The following is a 19,996-nucleotide window of genomic DNA, read 5'->3' on the forward strand; positions in this document are numbered from 1 at the left end:
TCTAAAGTGAAGGCAAAGACTGGAGCTCCTCCAAGGAAACAGAAGCAATCCTTTGTTTTCCTTTACACCATTCTGGTGATAATCCTCCCTCGGGTGGGGTCTTCCACACCCAGAACTATGCTATGTCAATTTAGTTGGGCATTTCTTTCTTTCTTTTTTTTTTTTTTTTTTTTTTTTTTTTTTTTTTTTTTTTGTGCTGGGGATAAAACTCAGGACCTTGTGCTTGCAAGGCAGGTGGTGGAACCAGTGAGCTAAATCTCCAGCCTAGTTGGGCATTTTTTACCCAAGATGACAAGATCAGCCATCACACTTGGTTTCCTCTGCTCCTATGAAGGTATTTTTATGTGTGGAGAGTTGTTAAAATTGATGTTTCTTGGAGTGTAGATTTAAATCTGGCTTTTGCTATTCCTATCTGAGAAAACTTGGCCAAATTTCTTAACCTCTGAGCATTACTCTTGTCATTGCTACATCTCTTGTAGCACTGTTGGGGATGACAGGATAATTCAGTGTCTGCTTAATGAGTGGAAGATGTGATTTTTGACACAGCCTTGAGTGCCCGATCATATAAATCTTTTAGAACCTCTTGAGGACTAACATTGTGTGTCATGGGTGGCCCATGGAAGCAAGAAATGTTGGCATCATCTTTTAGTTGTACAGAATAGATATAACTTTATATAATCATGCCTCTCTCATTTGGAGAGTCTTTTGTTTGCAACTGCTTGGGCCTTAGACCTTTGTCCTGTTGTGCTGATTCATGGATAACTAGGCAGATAGCAATGTAAGAAACTAAACTGACCCAAAGCAAGGGAGAATAAGAGTGAGGGGAATCGAGGAGGAAAGCCCATGTAGGAACTTAGTGGACAGGGATTCTGAAATCAAAGAAGGGGGAGATTCAGAAGGTGAAATTTTGGGTTGAGATGTTTGAAGGAAGTTTTGCAGGATGTTTTGCTTTGTGGTGTGTGAGGTTATCCTCTCCTTCCATGTTCCCAAGAAATCTTCAGGAAAGGTCTGTTATTCTTCAACAGCCTGAGGCAAGTTTTGTGGTTTTTCTTTCTTCTTCTTTTTGGTGATACTGGGATTGAACTCAGGACCTTGCCCTTGCAAGGCAAGTGTGATGCCACTGAGCTGAACCCCTAGCCCAAGTTTTATGTTTTAAGACGAGGGTTTTTTTTTTTGTTTTGTTTTGTTTTTTTGTTGAGACAGGGTCTCACTATGCAGTTCAGACAGCTCTGGAACTCAACTCTGTAGCCCAGGCTGGTCTGCAACTCACAGCGATCCTCCTGTGTCAGCCTCCTGAGTGCTGGGATTAGAGTTGTGCGCCACCATGCCCAGCAGACAAGAGGTTTTTGATCCACAAAGAAGTTCAAACCTAGAAAAAACTCAAAAGTGGCTCAGACCTTATTGCTTGCTTTCCTACATCTACTTTGATCCAGGTCTGTAGAGCTGGGAGGGAAATCTGATGGTGGATGCTGGGGTGGGGGGGGGCGTAGGGATGCTGTGGGAGTGATGTTGACTCTTCGGTATCTTTTCTTTCTATAGCCAGGTCTATGACATCTAACCTGAGTCCATTTTCATGCAGAGTAGCACTGATATTTCTATGGTGGATGGGTGCTGAAAAGTCCATCCCACCATTCTGTTGTCCTGTCCTAGCAATCTGCACGTACTGACTCATCCAGTACTTAGAATAACCTTGAGGTGGACAGAATTACTACCTCTACTTTGGATGAAACTGAGGCATAGGTCAGACAACTCATCGTCAGAATCAAAAGTTGTTAAGTGTCTAAAGCCACCTAGGCTCCAGAATAGAGTATAAAGAGCTAGAAAGCTTGCACACCCTCATTTAAGATCATTCACAACCCATGAGGACCTTCACGTACGACTTAAGCAAGTTAGAATGTCACTGGACTCCATTTTCTTAGTTCATAAAATGAGAGTGGCCCAGATGACCTGTAAGCTTCTTTCCCATAGCTGGATGATGCAATCTCACTTTCTGTTCTTTAATAATATGAGGTAACTGCGTTGCGATCACCCACATAGTCTATAACCCTCCCTCTGCCACTACACCTCGCTCAAATTGCTGCTCCGTGACCTTGTTCATCTCTAGTGCTATCAGTTTCCACACCAGAAATGTTGGGAAAAATCTTTTGCCTTAGGAATTCAACTGGAGATTTGACCTCTTCTATCCAGCTAGGAATTTATTTTACAAGGCATCTTTAAATAAACGGGCAATCACCTGCAGCACAGACATCTTAAATATGCAGGATATGCTAAATATTTGGCAAGAAAAATGGAGACCCAAGTTTATTTAGTCAGCCTTTTCCATTCCCACAGGATTCAGCGTAGCACTGAACTGGCAAGAAGGCATGAGAGGCACCTGAGGAAAATGTTCAGGTTCACCCGAACCTGGAGGAGAATCAAGAAAACATACTCGTGGCCAGTGGAAATGATTTTATTTATAAAATAACTAAAATATAAACATCTCTAAATATAAACACTCTTCACAAGAGACCTAGAATCACTGCCTGTGACCACTGGCAGGGACACAAGATGAGGTGTTCACAGGTGTCTCCTGGGTCACCAGGATCTTAAGGCCAAATGTGCAAGCAGAGAAGCAGGGGCTGTGCAGCCGTTAATTCCTCTAAAAGACAAACTTCATAGTTACCCATTATAAGGCAGGCTTCATAGCTTCTAAAGATCTTACGTTCAGGAGCCCTGCTAAGACCAAATTTTTAGAGGCAGATTCTAAAGGGTCAGCAAATATCTTCCTGTGATCAATGGGAGTTCTTGTTAGGCACTTTGGAATCCGTCTGGCTTTGAAAACTGTCTCTGAAGCGTGGAGGTTAGTAGTGAAATGGAAAATCTTATTTCCTAGTCTAGGAACTACTTCTGGAACCGCTTTACTGAAATAAGTCACATGGGTTGTGTTTTCTGCACCTGTGCATGTGACTAAACGGCAGTAGTGTGAAGGGACAGGGAAGGCATGCAGCCCTTGGTTAGGCTTTACTGGTTAGGGATTAGTGCAGATCGAGTGCTTTTAATGGAGGCTGGAACTCCGATCCCATTATTCTAGGAAAATCTATCCATCACTGAGCACAGCGAAAGGGTCAATAGACATCACACTCACTGTATAAAGTAGAGGCGACTGTCAGAAAGAGTAGATGGCTGTATCTAAAAAGGAAAGAGAACTTTTCAGATAAAAGATCAAAAGAAAATAAAAACCCTAATTGCTTCTTAGCAGAAGAAGCAGCTGAATACAGTGAAATAGATAGAAAAGATTAGTGTTTTAGGGACTTTAGCAATTAGGTGTGAGAAAAGAAATGTGTGCAGGACACTAGAGGTATCTCAGAAGCTTTGAAACACTGGGTTTGGTGCCATCCTAGCAAATTCTTCACCACATGCCAAAATATTACCACCTGGACCCTCAGAGCCCCATCCAAGTGAGCTTCTGACCAGCTGGGCCTGGAGTGTGGGGCCGCCCCAGACTCCGTATGACACAAATGATGCTAGTACAGCTTCCTGCAGACACAGAATACTGGTGTTCCCACAGGAAATTTCTCATTTCCAAAAGCTGACCAAGCAATTGCCTCTCGTCTCGTAGTCACGGAATCATTTGCAAGCCCCAGGGTCCACTTAAAATTCTAGGGAGCATTGAGATGTATAACTCGGCGGAGAAGAACAAAGGGTGTCTTGTTCTCCACCAGTAATGTTAAGCAGTGCAGCAGGGCCTGGGCTTCAAGAGCAGGTGCCACTCAGCGGCCCACCAGAACCTTTCAGCAGACTGAAAGCAAAGGCAGCAAGGTTGGGAGGAGGCGCCACAGGCTCAGGTGTACTCAGTTTTGCGGATATAATTGGATGGGACGTAGCCCTTCTTCCCATTAACTTCAGCTAACCACCATTCTGTGTTGCCGGTAACATCTTTAAACTCGAGGATCTTGAGTCTCTGATTGGCTGACACACTCAGCTCATTTGGGTTTCGTGCCTTGAAGGTATAAACAGCAAAATAGACCTGTGTGAGGGAGAGAGGGAGAGTTAGGAAACTGCTTGGAGCAATGCTGTCCAACAAAACTTTCTGTAGTGATGTGAATATTCTATGTCTGGATATAGCTAGTGACCCAAGAACTGAAATTTTAATCTTATTTATTTTTTAACTAAAGTTTAAATCACTCTATGTGGCTGGAGGACCCTCAGTGCACAAGGCAGGTTCAAAGAAAACCAAAATTCACTTTTCAGTTCTTTCAAAAATGCCTTGAAGCCCTAGTCGGTATGGAAGATGAGGGCCGGGGATTTAGCTCAGTGGTTCCGCTGCCTGCCTTGCAAACACAAGGACCTGAGTTCGATCGCCGGTACCAAAAAAAAAAAAAAAGAAGATGACTGATTTATGAGGGTGCCCTCCTGTGGCCAATTCTATATCCCACCCAGAAATGTGGAACCAGAGCTGTGGGTGGTAACCCAATGGTAGAATGCTTGCCTAGGCAAACACGAGGTAAGAGGAGGGGTGGGGAGGGACAGAGAGAAAGGAAGGGACAGAGATAGGGAGAGGGAGGGGGAAGAGAGAGAGAGATGCAAAACTCAACTTTTAAAAGCCCCTAAAAATCCATAATTAATTTCCAAGCAAGAAATGAAAATCTAAAGCAAAGTGAGGGTGGTGCTGAGTGAGAGGAGAGGCATGAGGGGTTTTGGAGCGGCCTTCCATGAGGGCAGATACACATCTGATGCGTAGGGTTTGAGGACCTGGTCAGGCTCAGGAGTCCACGAGGATACAATGTGTTGCCGATCCCAAATCAGAACCTAGGGAAGGTCCATTCCCTTCGTCCATGTGTCTACAAAAGGTGTACACACAACCATCAGGAAGAAGGCAGCACGCCGAGCTGTGGCACGAAGGGGTACGGTATGGAAAGTGTGGGCCGAGAAATGGTGAGAATCAGCCCCTGGAATTCAGTCTAGCAGAACCAAGGCCTCCACAACCTGGGATGGGACTGGCAGCAAAGGAGTGGAGCAGAGACTTGGCAAATGAGTTTAAAATATGTGGGTTAAAGCTGGGTATGGTAGAGCCTGACTATAATCCCAGCTTCTGAGGAGACTAAGCCAGGAGGTCTGAAAGTTTGAGACCAGCCTGGGCAACTCAGTGGGAAAAAAGAGGGGGAAGGCGGCTCGGGATGGAGCTCAGTGGCAGAACACCTGCTCAGCATACATGAAGTCATAGGTTCAATCTTCAGGACCACAAAACAAAAAAGTGGATTTAAAATGTGCAAGATATAAAGGTTAACTAACAAGCCAGGCATGGTGGTACACACCTGTAATCCCAGCACTCAGGAGGCTGAGGCAGGAGGATCGCTGTGAGTTCGAGACCAGTATGGGCTACATAGTGAGGTCCAGATCAGTCTCAACTACATAGTGAGACCCTGTCTCAAAAGACCAAAAAGGAAAAAAAAAAAAAAAGAACAGGAGGAACTGAAGTAGAACCAAAATTTCATTTCTAAATTCTAGAAATAAAAATATAGACATTTGCCTAAAAAACTAAATATGTGGATTACATAGCAGATTTTGTATGCTGGAAGACTTAGTGAACTAGAGGTGTGGAAAAGTTTCATCATGACGTCTCTTAAATCCCACTGACTAAGTAGGTGGTGTCAAGTGATATCCTGGGAAGGCTCAGTCATAGGAGTCCCAAAGATGCTCACAGGGACAGCAGGGGCCTTCCTCTGTGCACTCACCTCCAGAAAATGCCCAGGTGCTGGGCAAGCCTCTGCCTTGCCTGATCCTGTACCCAAAACATACTGCCCGCCCCTCTGGGCCACAATGGTAAGCCAGGGGAGCACTTACCTGACTGCCTTCTGCCTCACTGTTTTCTGGCTCTTTGTTTTTGTCTTCCAGAGCCTGGCTTGCTGTTGAACATCCTTTTATGAGGTCTTTGCCTTGTCCATTTCGTCCCGGTACAGAGTAACCGACAACCTCCGAATGCCTGGTGCTTCGGTGGTAGCCCCTTGTACTGCCCAAATCTACGGAGTCCCTCGGTCCGGGCTGGAAGGTACAGTCTGGGTCTGGTGAGGACCTAGAAGGTCCACTCTCTGGACCACCCAGGTTCGAGGATGCACCAAGAGTTCCTTGGTCACATTCTTTCAATGAAGGTGTATCTTGAGGCTGCTTTGGGCAAGCAGCTGAGGTAAAGGACACAGCCATGCTGCTGGGACTGAAGGTCAAGGTGCTGTTGCTGTTTTGTCTCAGGAATCTGGGGGAGGAGCTGCTGTGCTCTGATTCAGTGGAGGAGTGGCTGCCCACAGAGGCATCAGAGTGGCTGTGGCGTGGATTGTACGGTTTTAGGAAGGAGCTGTACACAAAGCCTTTGGTAACTGCAGAAGGAGATACTGACATTAAGAGCTTGTAGCACAAGGGGGAGAAGTAAGAGGTCGAGAATCAACAGAAAAACCAGTGTTGAGAGACAAACTGACACTTGTTTGGAAATGGGCATACACAGAAAACTGAACGGGACTTCCAGTTTCTCTAAGGAGAAACTCAGCCAAGTATAGGCTCAAACACACCACATGTGACGAAGAGAGAATTGAAGTCCACCCCTGTGTCGAGGAACCCCTCAGACAGGTATCCTGCCTCCCCGCCTTCTACAGTACCACAACCCTCCTTTGGGTAAGGAGCCGCGAACACCGTGAGCACCTAATGCAGAGAGCCATGAGTTCCACGACATACAGGACACATACGGCACAGGCTCACCGCCTAAACTGATGACATAAGGCCCTTGGTTAGGAATTGAGATGTATCCACAGAACTCTGTTTTGTTTTTTTATTATGTGAAGAGAAATCTGCCCAAGAATAAATCCTGATTATGCAGCCTCCATGAGAACAATGGTCATCTCTCTTGGAGTTAAATTTAATATTGCTTTAGTCCCAGTATTCTGCTACTGAAGGAATTTTAGGTCTCTAGGACAGAAGAGTTCTCTCATGTCCTCTGCATGGCAGGCCATATTTGGGCATGACAGGAACTCTAGAGTCATATTTACAGGAAAAGGTCTCTATCGCTGTCTCAAATTGTTACTGTTCTAATATGCAACAATTGTAAATATTTAAGGGGGTATATTCAATGCATGTATACAATATGAACTACATCACGGTAATTCACATTTCTATCTCCTTATTTTTTTGTTTGAAATTTTCAACTTCTTGTTCTCAAGAAATATATCATCTTTTAACTTTGCTGTAGAAACTAGAATTTATTCCTAACTATATTTAGGTACCTCTTATCCAACCTCATTTTTGCTTGATCTTTGATGCACTTCTGGTACCCGAACAAATGCTGGCTTGCAGGAGGATACTCCCTCTGTATCTGAATGAACGGACAGGAGGCCTCTGGAGTCCACAGATTCTAATATTGCGTGCTTCCTGCTACCACTTTACTTCCCAGGATTGATTTAAAAATCCCGAGGACACAGTACCTCTTTCTATAGAATGGGATTTTATAGAGTCCATCATCAGTCTGATCCCATCAGTGACTGACACCTGCCTGTCTCCCTGACCGGCTCTTTCCTTTCCCATCCTGGTCTTTATTATTTAAAATAAGCAGAAGTGAGGAAAGGAGAATAAGAAAAATAACAAAGAACAAAATGCTTTTGAGGAAATTTTAAAAAGTACTAATTTTCAGTTCCAGTTGGTGGCAACAGAGATGTTTATTGTATAGTCCCCAAATTCTTATCTAAAACACTTAGATCAAATGTGTTTTGGGATTCAGTTTTTTGGTTTGTTTGTTTGTTTTATTTGGGGAAGGTAGTAAAGAATATAGGTTTCCTAACACCCTTCACCGGGTTCTGGGTCAGCATACCATAATCGAACCTCACTCAGCAAAATGCATGAGCACTCACACCAAAAGAAGGAAAGTTATGATTATAAATGGTGTTGCATTACTTTGTTCAAGTTTTAGTAAAAAGATAGGAAAAAAAATTTGTCAAAGCCTTTTGGATTTTGGAATGGTAGCAAAAAGGATTTAGATTATTATTATTATTTTTTTGTGCTTTTCTTTAAATTCTGTAAATCTTACCTACCCTAGAAGCTGTAAGCTAGATTTTAAAGACATTCCCTAAACAGTCATGAGGTAAAATAGTTTGATATAGGGGGAAAATTAATGCAAACAAAAACTAAGTTTTAAAATTTATACACATATAAGACAAGTTTATAAAAACTAGAGGGCAAGCTTATTTTGTGGCTTACTCAGAATGGGTTGAGAAGAAACAGGATTCCATTAGCAGTATTTACTGTCTGGATAAGCTATAAAGCACGGCAAGATCTTATGAGATAAGTAATGGAATCTTCTCTGGAATTTGTCAAAACAAAAATACAACCAAAGAAAAAAGAAAAAAAAGAAAGAAAATCACAACCAAAGAGTTTTGTTTCCATAATGATCTGGGCATTACACTCTCTGAAGATGAATAGAACTTTTAGGGTTATTTTTCCCTCTAAACAAAGGCTCTCATGTTTTTTGCTGGCCTAACCAGGATGCAGATAAAGGTCCACTTTTTCCTCATTTAGAATTACATTCATCCGACACCTAAAACTCTTACCTCCATTGTCAATCAGCCAGCGGTTCTGACTGCCCATGGGGTCTTTCTTTTTGATGACACCCACCAGGTCACCTTCTAAAAGTGAGACATCCAAGTCTTGAGCAGCATTGAAATTCCGTTCTGCTTGGAAGAGTTTATCAGGGGGATATCGTGCCAGCAGCGAGGCCCGCAGCTCTTCAGATTGCAGCATGTAACTTGGCTGAAAAGTTAACACAAAAAAGCACCATCAACCTGAACTCTGCCTGGCGATAATCACAGCAGCCACTTGTAGGCTACTTGTACTTAATCTTGCCTCGGTCAGAGTCTCAGAAGTGAGGCACTGATAGCTACTCGCTTCCCCCTCAGGTGCTTCTGTGAGTTACCGTTTGGCTAGGTAAAAATCTTGGTAGCCTCAGAAATGTGCCTTTTTAGCTATACAGAAACTCAACACATATTTATTTGTGACAAACTGTGATTAAAATGCTACCTAAAGAATCACACTATTGGGGCTGGGTTAGGACATGTGCATGAGGTGCTGTGTTCAATCCTTGGCATCAAGATTTTAAAAAATAAAAATAAATCAAAATATCTATGTAATACTACTAAGTGTGTGTATGTCTGGGCAGCGGGGTACTGGGAATTGAATATAGGTATTCCTACTGAGTTATATCCCCAGCCCTTTATTTTTTATTTCAAAACAAGATCTCACTAAGTTGCCCAAACTAGGCTCAAAGTAGCAATCTCGCTGCCTCAGTCTCCCAGAGGGCTGAGGGTACAGGGAGATGCCCTGGCACTCAGCTCACCACAACTTCTTATATTTTGATAGACAAACCTAAACAATTAAGACTTTTTCTACCCTGACTTCCCCATTTATAAAACAATAAATAAAAATAGGAAAAAGATATTAATTTTAGTATTTCTCATTAGGGTATTATAAATGTCCATGGGATTATGTGGACCAAAATAAGCAAAGGCATATTAGCAATTTTTGAGATTATTAGCCCATATAATCTGTTGTATTGTACCCCGATTTTTAAAGGATGGAAGAACTGAGTTCAAAAAGAAAATAATTCCAGATTTAAAAAAGCAGTTAATGATAAACTGGCTCTATCAACTTTTCTAACCCACAATCAAAAATAGGCAGGCCTGTAAGCATTAATATACCCTTAAATCAGTTTCCTTAATTAAGTAATCAAGATATTCATATTAATACTTTACAAGGATCCAAGAATGATTTCAGAGGACAGCCTGAAGTCCCTAACAAGGTAGGAAAACTATCGGCAGTCACTATCAGGCACCAGTAAGTACAGAGCGATGCTCAGGAAATGCCAAACCCTTAGAGGAGGAGCCTGTGATGGAGGAGACCCAGTAACCACTGACGACAGTACTTAGTTGTCTAGTGCTTACTCTGGCTCAGGAAATTCACGGTGCCTTCCAAACTTTAATCCAGTAAAGCTTTGTAATTACTCTATGATGTAGGTAAAATTATCATCTGTGTCTTAAAGATCAGGAACCAGGACCCAGAAGTGAAGCGACATGTTCAAAACAAGGCGGTAAGTGTCTGTCCTGGGACCTGAGCCCAGATGGCCCAGGTCAAATTCACACACTCTTAACCCCAGGCCGTGCTACCCTTCTCAGTCCTGCTCACCAGGCCCAGGAGGGGCTTCCGTGCAGACTGGCGGTCTGTGGTCTTCCTCTCAAACGGTTTCTTGGCAGCTGGAAGAGACTCGGGGAAGAAAGCGAAGACCTGGAGTTGCTGCAGAACCCTGGTGTGCTCTTCATGGAAGATGGCAATCAGGTTTCCCTCTTTGCCTGTGACTTTGAGTAACTGGAGTCCAGGGGAAGAGCCAAGATGGAGGAAAGAAGAAAAACAATGGATGAAAGTCTGACAGTCTCTGTAGAACCAACTGGATGTTAAAGTCCAGCCACAGCAGCACTATGCAAGCCACGCACACTGCGATCGGTGCAGGAGAAATGGTGCTCTTGGCAACACTGCCCACAGGCCACACGGCCCGGCTCTGCTGGGAGTTGTGCAAGATGGGAGGGGACATTTCAAAAGCCCCAGGCTTCCTGCCACTACCAAAGGATCAAGAATTCTTGATGGGACCCAATGACACATTTAATCTCTCTACTTCAGATAATTTCTCACACAACCCCACTGTGGTCCTAGAAAAAGACCAAGACACCTTCAGAGATGACTTCCCCCAGAGCAGTAAGCGACTCACCGAAAGCAGCGGCTGCAACTGCTCCAGGGCCTGCTGCACAAAGTCGCAATGGGCTTCAGCATAGCCATGGACGCAGTTGGCAAAGAGTCCCTGTGCAGACTGCTGAAACTTGGGCAGCTCATCTACCAGCTGTGCATTCAGAGCCTCATAGTTGTTCCGGGCTGACTGCAGCTCTTCTAGGGTTTTCTTGTCCTTCAACTTCTCTGCTCGTTCTGTGCAGTTGTAGAAGTCGAGGAGCTTGTCAAAACGCTTCTGCACCAGCTTGTGGGGTCCTGTAAACATGCTCAGCAACTGATTTAAGGGAGAGATCACAAGACGCTCTGTCCTCTCTTTCTGCAGGAATGAGAAAGTCACACTGATCAGCTGGTCAGCATCTCATCTTTCCGAGTCTCCAAAAACACTCATAAGTCTAATCTGGTTGTCTTATACCAACTGCTTTGCTCCTAGTACACAGGATGGCCCCATAAAGAGCCTCAGATGTACTCGATCGACACCCACAAAACAGCTCTGCACATACTTCATTTAACCATTCACACACCACAGCATGTGCAAAATATGCTAGCCCTTCTTTTTCTTCTTCGTTGATAAATGTTAAGTTGTACATAGATATTTGTATGAGAAACCAGATGTGATAGACTCGGTACCACTTACTTGAGCTTGTGTGTGTGTGTGCGTGGTGTTTGGAATTGGACCCAGGGCCCTATGTAAACGCTCTACCACTGAGCTACATCCCCATCCCTGTACACCTTGAATTCGTTCAGATTCAGCTGTTACATAACTCTGGAATGGAATAACTTTCATCCACCTATAATAAATATTTCTAATCATTAATTTGGTAAGGTTTGTTTTATCTTTTCAAAAAAAATTTCTCCTTCATTCTTCTTATAAGAACAGATAAGCCAGGCATGACGGCACGTGCCAGTAATCCAGCTCTTGGTTAGCTGAGGCAGGAGGATCAAGAATTTGAGGCTAGCCTGATCTACATAGTGAGACCTGTCTCAGAAACAAAAACAAGCCAGGTTTTGAGAGTAGGGTTTGAACATATAATTAAACACTTAGTAACATCTTTGTTTTAGTTTTGTTTTACTTTTGAGACAGGGTCTCATTAAGTTGTTCAGGCTAGCCTTGAATTCACTGTGTAGCACAGGCTGGCCTCAAACTTACAGCGATTTTACCATCTCAGCCTCCTAAGCTTAGTAGTATCTTTTTAAAAAGAATTTATTGTTTGAATACTTGGAAGTTCCCCTAAATGTGTGTGTGTGTGTGTGTGTGTGTGTGTGTGTGTGTGTGTGTGTGTTTATATATCTGCTATAGCCTTAAACCACGCAGGAAGTTCTAAGAAACTATCAGTTTCTACCTAATTCTATTTGCAATTAAACAATCACATATATAACTACCCAGAAGTTTCTAACCAATTTTTCCTTTAGTACTTTCTATATGAAGTAGTTTTTACTTTATAAAAATCTACTTGGTAACACTTAAAAAGAGTATTTAGAAAAAATATCAGCATTATCAATAGTGATGGGAAATTAATTTTCTAGTTTTCCCTCCCTAGTTTGACCTTTGAAACTAAGCTGATTACAAACTATTTTTAAAAATCCAAATGGAGTACTACTCAGCCATAAAGAACGAGAAACTAGAGACACTTATAGCTAAATGGATGCACATTGAGGCCACACTCTTAAGTGAAATAAAGAGGACTCACATGTGTAAATACCAAATAGTTTCTCTGATGTGAATAAAAGTGTAAATAAGGTTCATATATAATTGATAAAGTGAAATAGGAAGAAAAGCTCTAAAGGAGTAGAGGAAGTGTAAAGGGTAGGGGAAAGGAAAAAAGGGAAAAAATATGAGAAAAGTAAAAAATGGACACAAAGTCTTTGTAATTAGGGAAGGGTGGAGGGGATGACGGGAGGGCAGGGAAATGGGAAAAAAATAAGAACCAAGGTCTGTCACGTAAAGGTACAAGATCCAAATGATAAATGCAACTGTACTATACACCTAAAAAGTACCAATAGACTCAATGACAAATTTAACTGTACTGTATACTTTAAAAGTACCAATAAACTTAATGAAAAAAGCATACATTGAATATATTCACACCCTACCTGTCCCTCTATTTGAAAGTCATGTTGGAATATAAGCCCTGATATAAACATAATTAAAGGACGCGCTGTGCTTCTGTTCTCTGTGGAATTAACTTTGGAATGAGCTGCCATTAGAGGTGACCCTGGGAAGGGGCCAAGCTATGAAAAGTGAGCTGCACATGGAATCACTCACAAAATTTGTGAAGAGCTGGTCACTAATGTAACGATGCACCTTCTCAAACTGCTCCAGGTCACGGTGTCCCCTCTCCATGCACAGGTCCCACATGCTTGCAGCAGCCACCACTTTCACACACGCTGATTCCTGAAGCAGATGAGAAACACACAAGTGAGAACACACTTCCTTATTCAACCCATGGAGCAGTCTGCAAAGAAATTGTGTCATTTTTCCTCTCTAGTGAAATATTTCAGCTTTGAAAAAATATCTTATAAAGTGATGTACGAGGCAAAGTGAAAGGCTAAAATTTTTAGTTATAGAAAAGCTGGTGAGGGCTTTTATGATCTCATGACTATTCCTCTTTGCCTCCTATAAAACAGGATTTCTTAATTTACCAAAAAGTAAATCAAATTAAAACCAAGATGAACCTGCAAAATTACGATGACCAATCACCTTCCTTTTCCCTTCTCGTGTCTGGGCTCCTGCTATCATCTTCTCAGGCTCCTTGACAATCTCAGTCCTGCTTCTCCACTCTGCCGCCTGTGAGGCTCCTGTCCTGCTCTGCTTCTCTCTGCCACTGCAAAAAGTATCTTCTAGCACAGGACAATTTGCTGATTCTTGTTTATTGCCCCTGTCTCCTTGCCAACCCCAGTACATGGTGAGCTCCAGGAGGGCAGAGAGTTGTGTTTTGACACTGACCCAGTGATTGCTTAGTGAATCAATGAATGACTGAACAGGAAACAACTCCTGGTTGGTTGTGACAGTTCTGAGACCCAGGCTGGTTTTCTTTGGCTATTTGACACAAGGCTGGGCTTTGGGCTTATTTGACCATGGGAAAAGCCTATTACATTGGTATCAAATCAAATAAAATCTAAACATACTAAAAACTCCATAAGTATTTCAAGAATAATTAAAAATCCTTTAGTAAAAACCATCAGGGTTTCATACATTTGTTTGGTATTTTACAAGATATTTTAGATCTTTTGTCTTTCAGGCCCCAATATTTATACAAATACAGTGTTCTTTTTCAGAAGGATAACTAGAGACTCTAATTCCTCTTGAATAGAGAACTAATGAGAAGCATGATGATTTAAGAGAAATATTGTGACATTCCAAAATATCAGTCCTTTTAGTAGTGTAGATATCAAATTATATGGCCAGAAACCTCTATTTTTGTTCTTGCCGACTTTCTCTCAATCCATCTAAAGTTATTATTTGTCAGGGCTTTTCATTTTATGTCAGTGACAAACTTGTTCTATTTTCTCTCAATTTCTACTGTCAGTGGTCTCCATCAAATGACTGTCAGTGTCATCATTTTAAATCTCAACATCCACGGCTGTGGAGAAGAGCATTCCCAAGGGGGTGTTCGGGCATATATTGGCTATACATTCAGAAAACAATCATTGCAGGGGTATCAAAATTAGGGGAAAGTCTAGAGAACAGGAATGGGAACTTAATTGGTAGTTGCCCCAGGGTTATTTCTTTTGTTTTGTTTAGTTTTTGTCAAATTTCTCATTTAAAATGAGCTTAAAACAATTAGCTTAAAGCTAATGTGTTCCAGAAGTTTTATAAAACCTATCTTCAACTTAATTACATTTTTTTGGGGGGGTGTACTGGGGATCAAACTCAAGACCTTGCGCTTGCAAAGGAGGCGCAGTGCCACTGAGCTAAATCCCCAGCCCAACCTAATTATATTTTTAAAACATGAAAGAAGAGAGTTCGTTATTTGTAAGAAATGTAGGCCTGCGCCGTGACCAGAATCCAGCAGGAGGTGGAAAGTGGAGGTCCCGGACAGCCGCTCAGAGGCCCTTCTCGCGCTGGCCCTGCAGGACGTCAGAGAGATCAATTTGGGCCTTGTGGCCCGAAATCAGCCTCAATCTCAGGGATCTGCCATCAACTAGCTGAAATCAAAGGACTTAGTTCTGCACATGGCTGCACACATTGTACATTATGACAGCAGAGATGTAGCCTGAAAGAGGCCCTTCAAATTCTTTCTCTTCTTTCTTTTCCTCATGCCACTCTGCAAATTCTTTCTTTTTTCTGTCCTCTTTTTCCAACTCAGTCTCTTGCTCCCCCATATTATTCCTCATTTCCCTTTCTATTCCTATTCCTGCCCTAACTTGATTTCTTCTTTTATCATTTTTTCTTTTTTCTTGATCTTTTCTTCTCTCATTTTCCTTCACTCAAGAGTCAATAGTTTCAAAGGAAAGTGAGCCCCTATTACTGTTGTTATATTCTTGTCCTTATTCTTGCACTCTGTCTTTCCCTTTTGACTTTAACAGTTAACTAAAGATTGTATGGTCATCCTATGTCCTCTGGCTTCACTTGAAACCTTCTCCGATTATTTTCCTTATCTACTCCTCTCATCCTAACTGTCTAAGTCCCCATCCTAAATTGCAAAGATGCTATATTGAAGAGTTTATTCACTGCAAATATATTTTGGGCTGCTTCTTGATTTTAATTTAATTCACATGGTTTAAAGATTATAGATTAATGACTACCACAAATGGTCGATTTGTAAGTTGTGCTTGATCCTATTGTGTTGCTGATTGTATCAATTGGGCTAAAGGGTTATGAATGATTTAATGAGCTGTCTTCTGATATTATGAAAATGAGAATGTCTATGAGTCATTAGAGATTCAAAAAAGCTAAAGTGCAACTATATAGGGCAGATTTAAGTAATAACCCAGGAATTAAACCAAGGACAACCCAACAACAAAAATTAAAATGAGAAAACACTTAGGCAAGACACAAAGAAATTTAAAGGGAATTTTAACCAGTTGGAAAAAAACAAAGTTGCATGGCTACCTCAAATCTTGTAATCTAAATTTCAGCTAAAGAAATGACCGATTAAAACCTAAAGCAATAAAAGAACTAACGCATGGAGTAATTTTTTATCTTGGGATAGAAAAGGCCTTCCTATAAAACTTAACAATTTCTGTCAAAATTCATACTGCCATGCAATTTGATTCAGAAAATCTAGTATTTGCGCAACACATAATAGCTAAATCTTGGAAGCAGCCTATGATCTATCAGCAGATGACTAGATAAAGAAAATGTGATATTTACATACAGTGGAGTACCACTCTTCCATAGAGAAGGATAAATCTCAGTCACTTGAGGGAAAATGAATGCAACCTGAGACAATAATATTAAGTGAAATAAGAAACACGAGCTTAAATATCGCATAGTTTCTCTGTTATGAGAAACCAAAAGGAAAAAGCACTGAAAGAGCAAAATAAAAGGCAAATAATGGGAAACGGGAAGGTAGATCTTTTGTAAACAGGCAGGGGACCAAGAGATGGAGGGAGAAAATGGGGGAGAAGAAGGGGAGGTAAAAAGAATTAAGATGTACCATGTACATGTACCAACTCCCCATGATGAATGCAATCATTATGTGCAGCAAATATGTACTAATTAAGAAAACAGAGAAAACAAATAACAAGCTAGGCATTTGTATCCCAATACAGTAGAGCCTTGAGTTATGATCAGCCTGATATACAAACAACTTAGGTTATGACTAGAATTTTAGTTTTAACTTATAACCAACGTCTTGAGTTATTACCTGAATGTGGGATGCTTGTGCTTCCAGATGGTCTCAGATACAGATTTAATCCTTAAAGAGTTCTGAAAGGAACACTACACCATCTTTTCCTATGTGGGTTGAGAAATCCTGGGCCAATGTCTAAGGACACTGAGATCTGTCTGTACACAGCAGAGAGACTTTGAAGGCTGTCTAGAGGAGCCTGAGCCTTCAATTAACCAACTTGAGTTACAACCAGCCCTCGTGAACGAAATGAGTGTTAAGTCAATGGTCCACTGTACTTGGGAGGCTGAGGCAGGAAGATCACTGTGAGTTCAAGGCCAGCCTGGGCTACATAGTGAGACCCTATCAGGAAAAACAAAAAACAAAAAAAACAACCAAACCAACAACAAAAATATCCCCCCAAAATAAAATCTAGAACAGATATATTTAAAAGAATATTCCTTGACACATCTTCTAATCTTTTGCAACTATAATTTAAATGCCTCTCAACAAGGGACTAGTTAAATATATGCTAGCACATCCATGTAATTAAATATGATGCGTCTGTAGAAATATTGAGGCAGCTCTTTGTGTATGATTATGGAATTACTTCCAAAATGTGATAAAGTACAATCCCACGACACTGTGGTGATAGGAGATAAGGACCTGGTAAGTGGTGACTCCCTGGTAGAAGGTGACTGGGAGGCACAACAGGAGGAAGAATATTTTTACCTTTTACTTATTCTTGGTACCTTTTAAATTCTGTACCACTTTACTAAAAGATTTTTAAAAGATGAAGGATTTCTTAAAGAAAACTATTTGTCTTGTAAGAGCAGATTTTCATGTGTGAGGGATGGAGATATTATACACTTAGAATGTATATATATATATATACTTCATTCCATTAAATCAGGAGAGAACCTAGAGATAAGAGTAGAAAAGACTCTAGTTCTGGTTCTTATTGTCTGAGGCCCACCAGATCCCCTTAGCTTCTCCAGCTCCCTGAAGCTACTTACAGTTCCAATTTTAGGGGCCCGATGTGTAACAACTTCATGAGTTAGAAGTTAAAATAATTAGGACACCCTGTAGAAAGCATTCTCACTCTTGTCTATGGCTTATCTTTTCTCTCATCTATTTCTTGCTCTAAGACTTGCTCTCCCTATATCCACCATTTGTCTTCAAAATAATATTGGCAAAATGAACAGTGACAGGTACTTCTTAAATAACTGGGTATAAAGAGACAGTAAAAATAAGGAATGTGGGGGTTGGGGGAATGGTGATAAAAGCAGAAAAAAAGAACTGGGCCACTTTATAAATAATACAGAGTGCTGATCTACTAAATGTTGGTTAACTTTTAAGTAACCTATAGGAATCTCAATAAAAAGTACACATGTCTGTATCATATCTTCATCACTTTCAGTCTTAGTTAACTTTTCTTATTGCTGAGACAAAATATGTGGCAGCCAAAGTTAAAGGAGGAAAGGTTATTTTGACTTCTAGTTTGTAGAGGTTTCAGTTTATCGTTGGCTGGCTCCAGGGGGTGGTGGCATGGCAGAGGAGAAACAGTTCATGGCCAGCAGAAGGCAGGAAGGCAGCAAAGCAGCAAAATACTGGGCGGCAGCAGCAGCAGGCAGCCTCTCCCTTTTTTCTCTTCCAGGCTCCCGCCCTTTGGTGGTACCACCCACACCCAGGGTGGGCCTTCCCATTATGCACTTCCAGAACCATGCCAAACCAATCAGTGGATTAATTTAGGAATTACTTAATTCCAGCATCACACACTCTAGATCCAGCTATCTCTGAAAAGCTCTACCTATGACCACATGAGGCTTTGCGGGGACATCTAGACACAAGCCATACATTTTCCAGTTCCTCAAAATGAATGTAACTATTATATATTCAAGCACGCTAATTAAAAGGAAAAAAAGTACATCATGGCAAAATGGTCACTGGAATCCAGACCACTTAACTTTCATTAAACAATATGCTAGGTGAATAGGAAAATGGACAGTTTTCTAACTAGAAGGATGTTGATACTCACCCGGATATGCTGGAGGTAGAGGGACAGGTCTCGGATAAAAGATTTAATCAATCTTTCTTGCATCCGGAAGGTCTTTTCTGTTTCTTCAAATACCTCATCCTTTATCTGTTCAAAATAAACAAATGCTGTAAGCAAATTTGGACTCCTTCCATCTACCTTATTGGCAAAATTATCCTTATCAGAAACATATTCTATTTAAATTTTAAACTTTTAATGTTTCCCTGAATCAGACTGAATTGAATTTAGACTTCTCTGTGGCTTTGAAAGACCTTCAAAACACATGGCCCTCCTTCCTCCAAACCATCTTCCCCCCAGCTGCTGATATAAATCCTGTCTCTGGTCAGGCTTCCCTCTTCATTTCCCGTACTGCCACATCTACGGACCAGGGCTTTCCCTGCTCCTAGCAAGCCCATCCCACCTCCCTTTAAGGCTCAGATGAATTCTTAGGCCAACAAGAACCTCAGTCACACTGAATTCCTCTTTTCCTAAGTACTACGGCATTCAGGAACAAGGTGTAAAACTAAACAACTGGCTTGTATCTTCCACTAATCACTATCATGGATAACATGATACATAGTAAAATGAAGTCTGGACACAAGGCTTTCAGCACTGCTACTAAAATGCTTTTCAAGTCACTCATCTTCGTTCCTTTCAGTTTCCTTATTTGTAACATAGGTACCCTTACTAGATGATCTCTCAAAACCCTTCTAGCTTATTATTACAATTTTAGATTTTGTCTCCCCAAATTGATTATAAGTCCCTTAGAAGTGTTGAAAACCATAATGATTATTAGATTTCAATTAACCTAGGCTAATTTGCTTTTGTATATATCATTAGCAGCTCAGTAAGGCAGTAATGTAGGGTTGGGTGGGTGGATGCTCATAATCCGTAGCTACAGGCCCTGTTTACACCATCAGGCACAAGCAGAGGAGGCACTGAGGAGGGGGGCTTGCCAGTGAGCACCAGGCAGCTGCGCCATGCAGCCCTGCAAAGCTCAGGGATCTCACCTGAGGAGCAAAGCCAGTGAGGTGCTTCAGGTGACTGCTCACTCGGTTGGATTTCTTGATGATGGAGTGAATGTTCAGTTTGGAAATTTTCTCCATAAGGCTATCTTCATCACCCTTTCGGTACTTGAGCACTAGGGAGGAAGTCAAAGTGGTCAGTCTTTCCTGAGGCTGAGTTATATGAGCTAACAACCTGAAAATATAAATGTTTTTCCAAAAATGGATATAAAATTAGATTAACAACACAAACTAGAACTACTGCTTGTCTTTAATGAGCTTATAATTGAGTACACAAAATATCAATCCAAATAATCAGTTATGAACAGATACAACACCTGAAGAACAACAGAGACTGGGCCAGGAGAAGATCAGAGCTGAGGAGGAAAGGTAGCACAGAG

At 41.4% G+C, this 19,996-nt stretch overlaps 1 protein-coding gene across 2 annotated transcripts in view; it reads right to left on the reverse strand.

Annotated features, from left to right (window-relative positions):
* Positions 1-2,438: 2,438 nt before the first annotated feature.
* Positions 2,439-19,996, reverse strand: part of Dnmbp (dynamin binding protein) — a 70,272-nt gene continuing 52,714 nt past the window's right edge. For both annotated transcript variants that reach the window (XM_010638531.1, XM_033761315.1), the window contains 8 exons: positions 19,602-19,732; positions 18,595-18,699; positions 13,049-13,177; positions 10,769-11,101; positions 10,192-10,371; positions 8,565-8,763; positions 5,824-6,350; positions 2,439-4,006 (listed from right to left, as the gene is read on the reverse strand). In XM_010638531.1, the coding sequence (XP_010636833.1) occupies positions 3,821-4,006; positions 5,824-6,350; positions 8,565-8,763; positions 10,192-10,371; positions 10,769-11,101; positions 13,049-13,177; positions 18,595-18,699; positions 19,602-19,732 (1,790 nt within the window). In that variant the 3' untranslated portion in view covers positions 2,439-3,820. The remainder of the gene's footprint in view (positions 4,007-5,823; positions 6,351-8,564; positions 8,764-10,191; positions 10,372-10,768; positions 11,102-13,048; positions 13,178-18,594; positions 18,700-19,601; positions 19,733-19,996) is intronic.

The sequence above is a fragment of the Fukomys damarensis genome, unplaced genomic scaffold (genome assembly GCF_012274545.1).
Source record: "Fukomys damarensis isolate Sample0158 unplaced genomic scaffold, DMR_v1.0_HiC HiC_scaffold_8, whole genome shotgun sequence".
In the NCBI taxonomy this organism is placed as follows: Eukaryota; Metazoa; Chordata; class Mammalia; order Rodentia; family Bathyergidae; genus Fukomys; species Fukomys damarensis.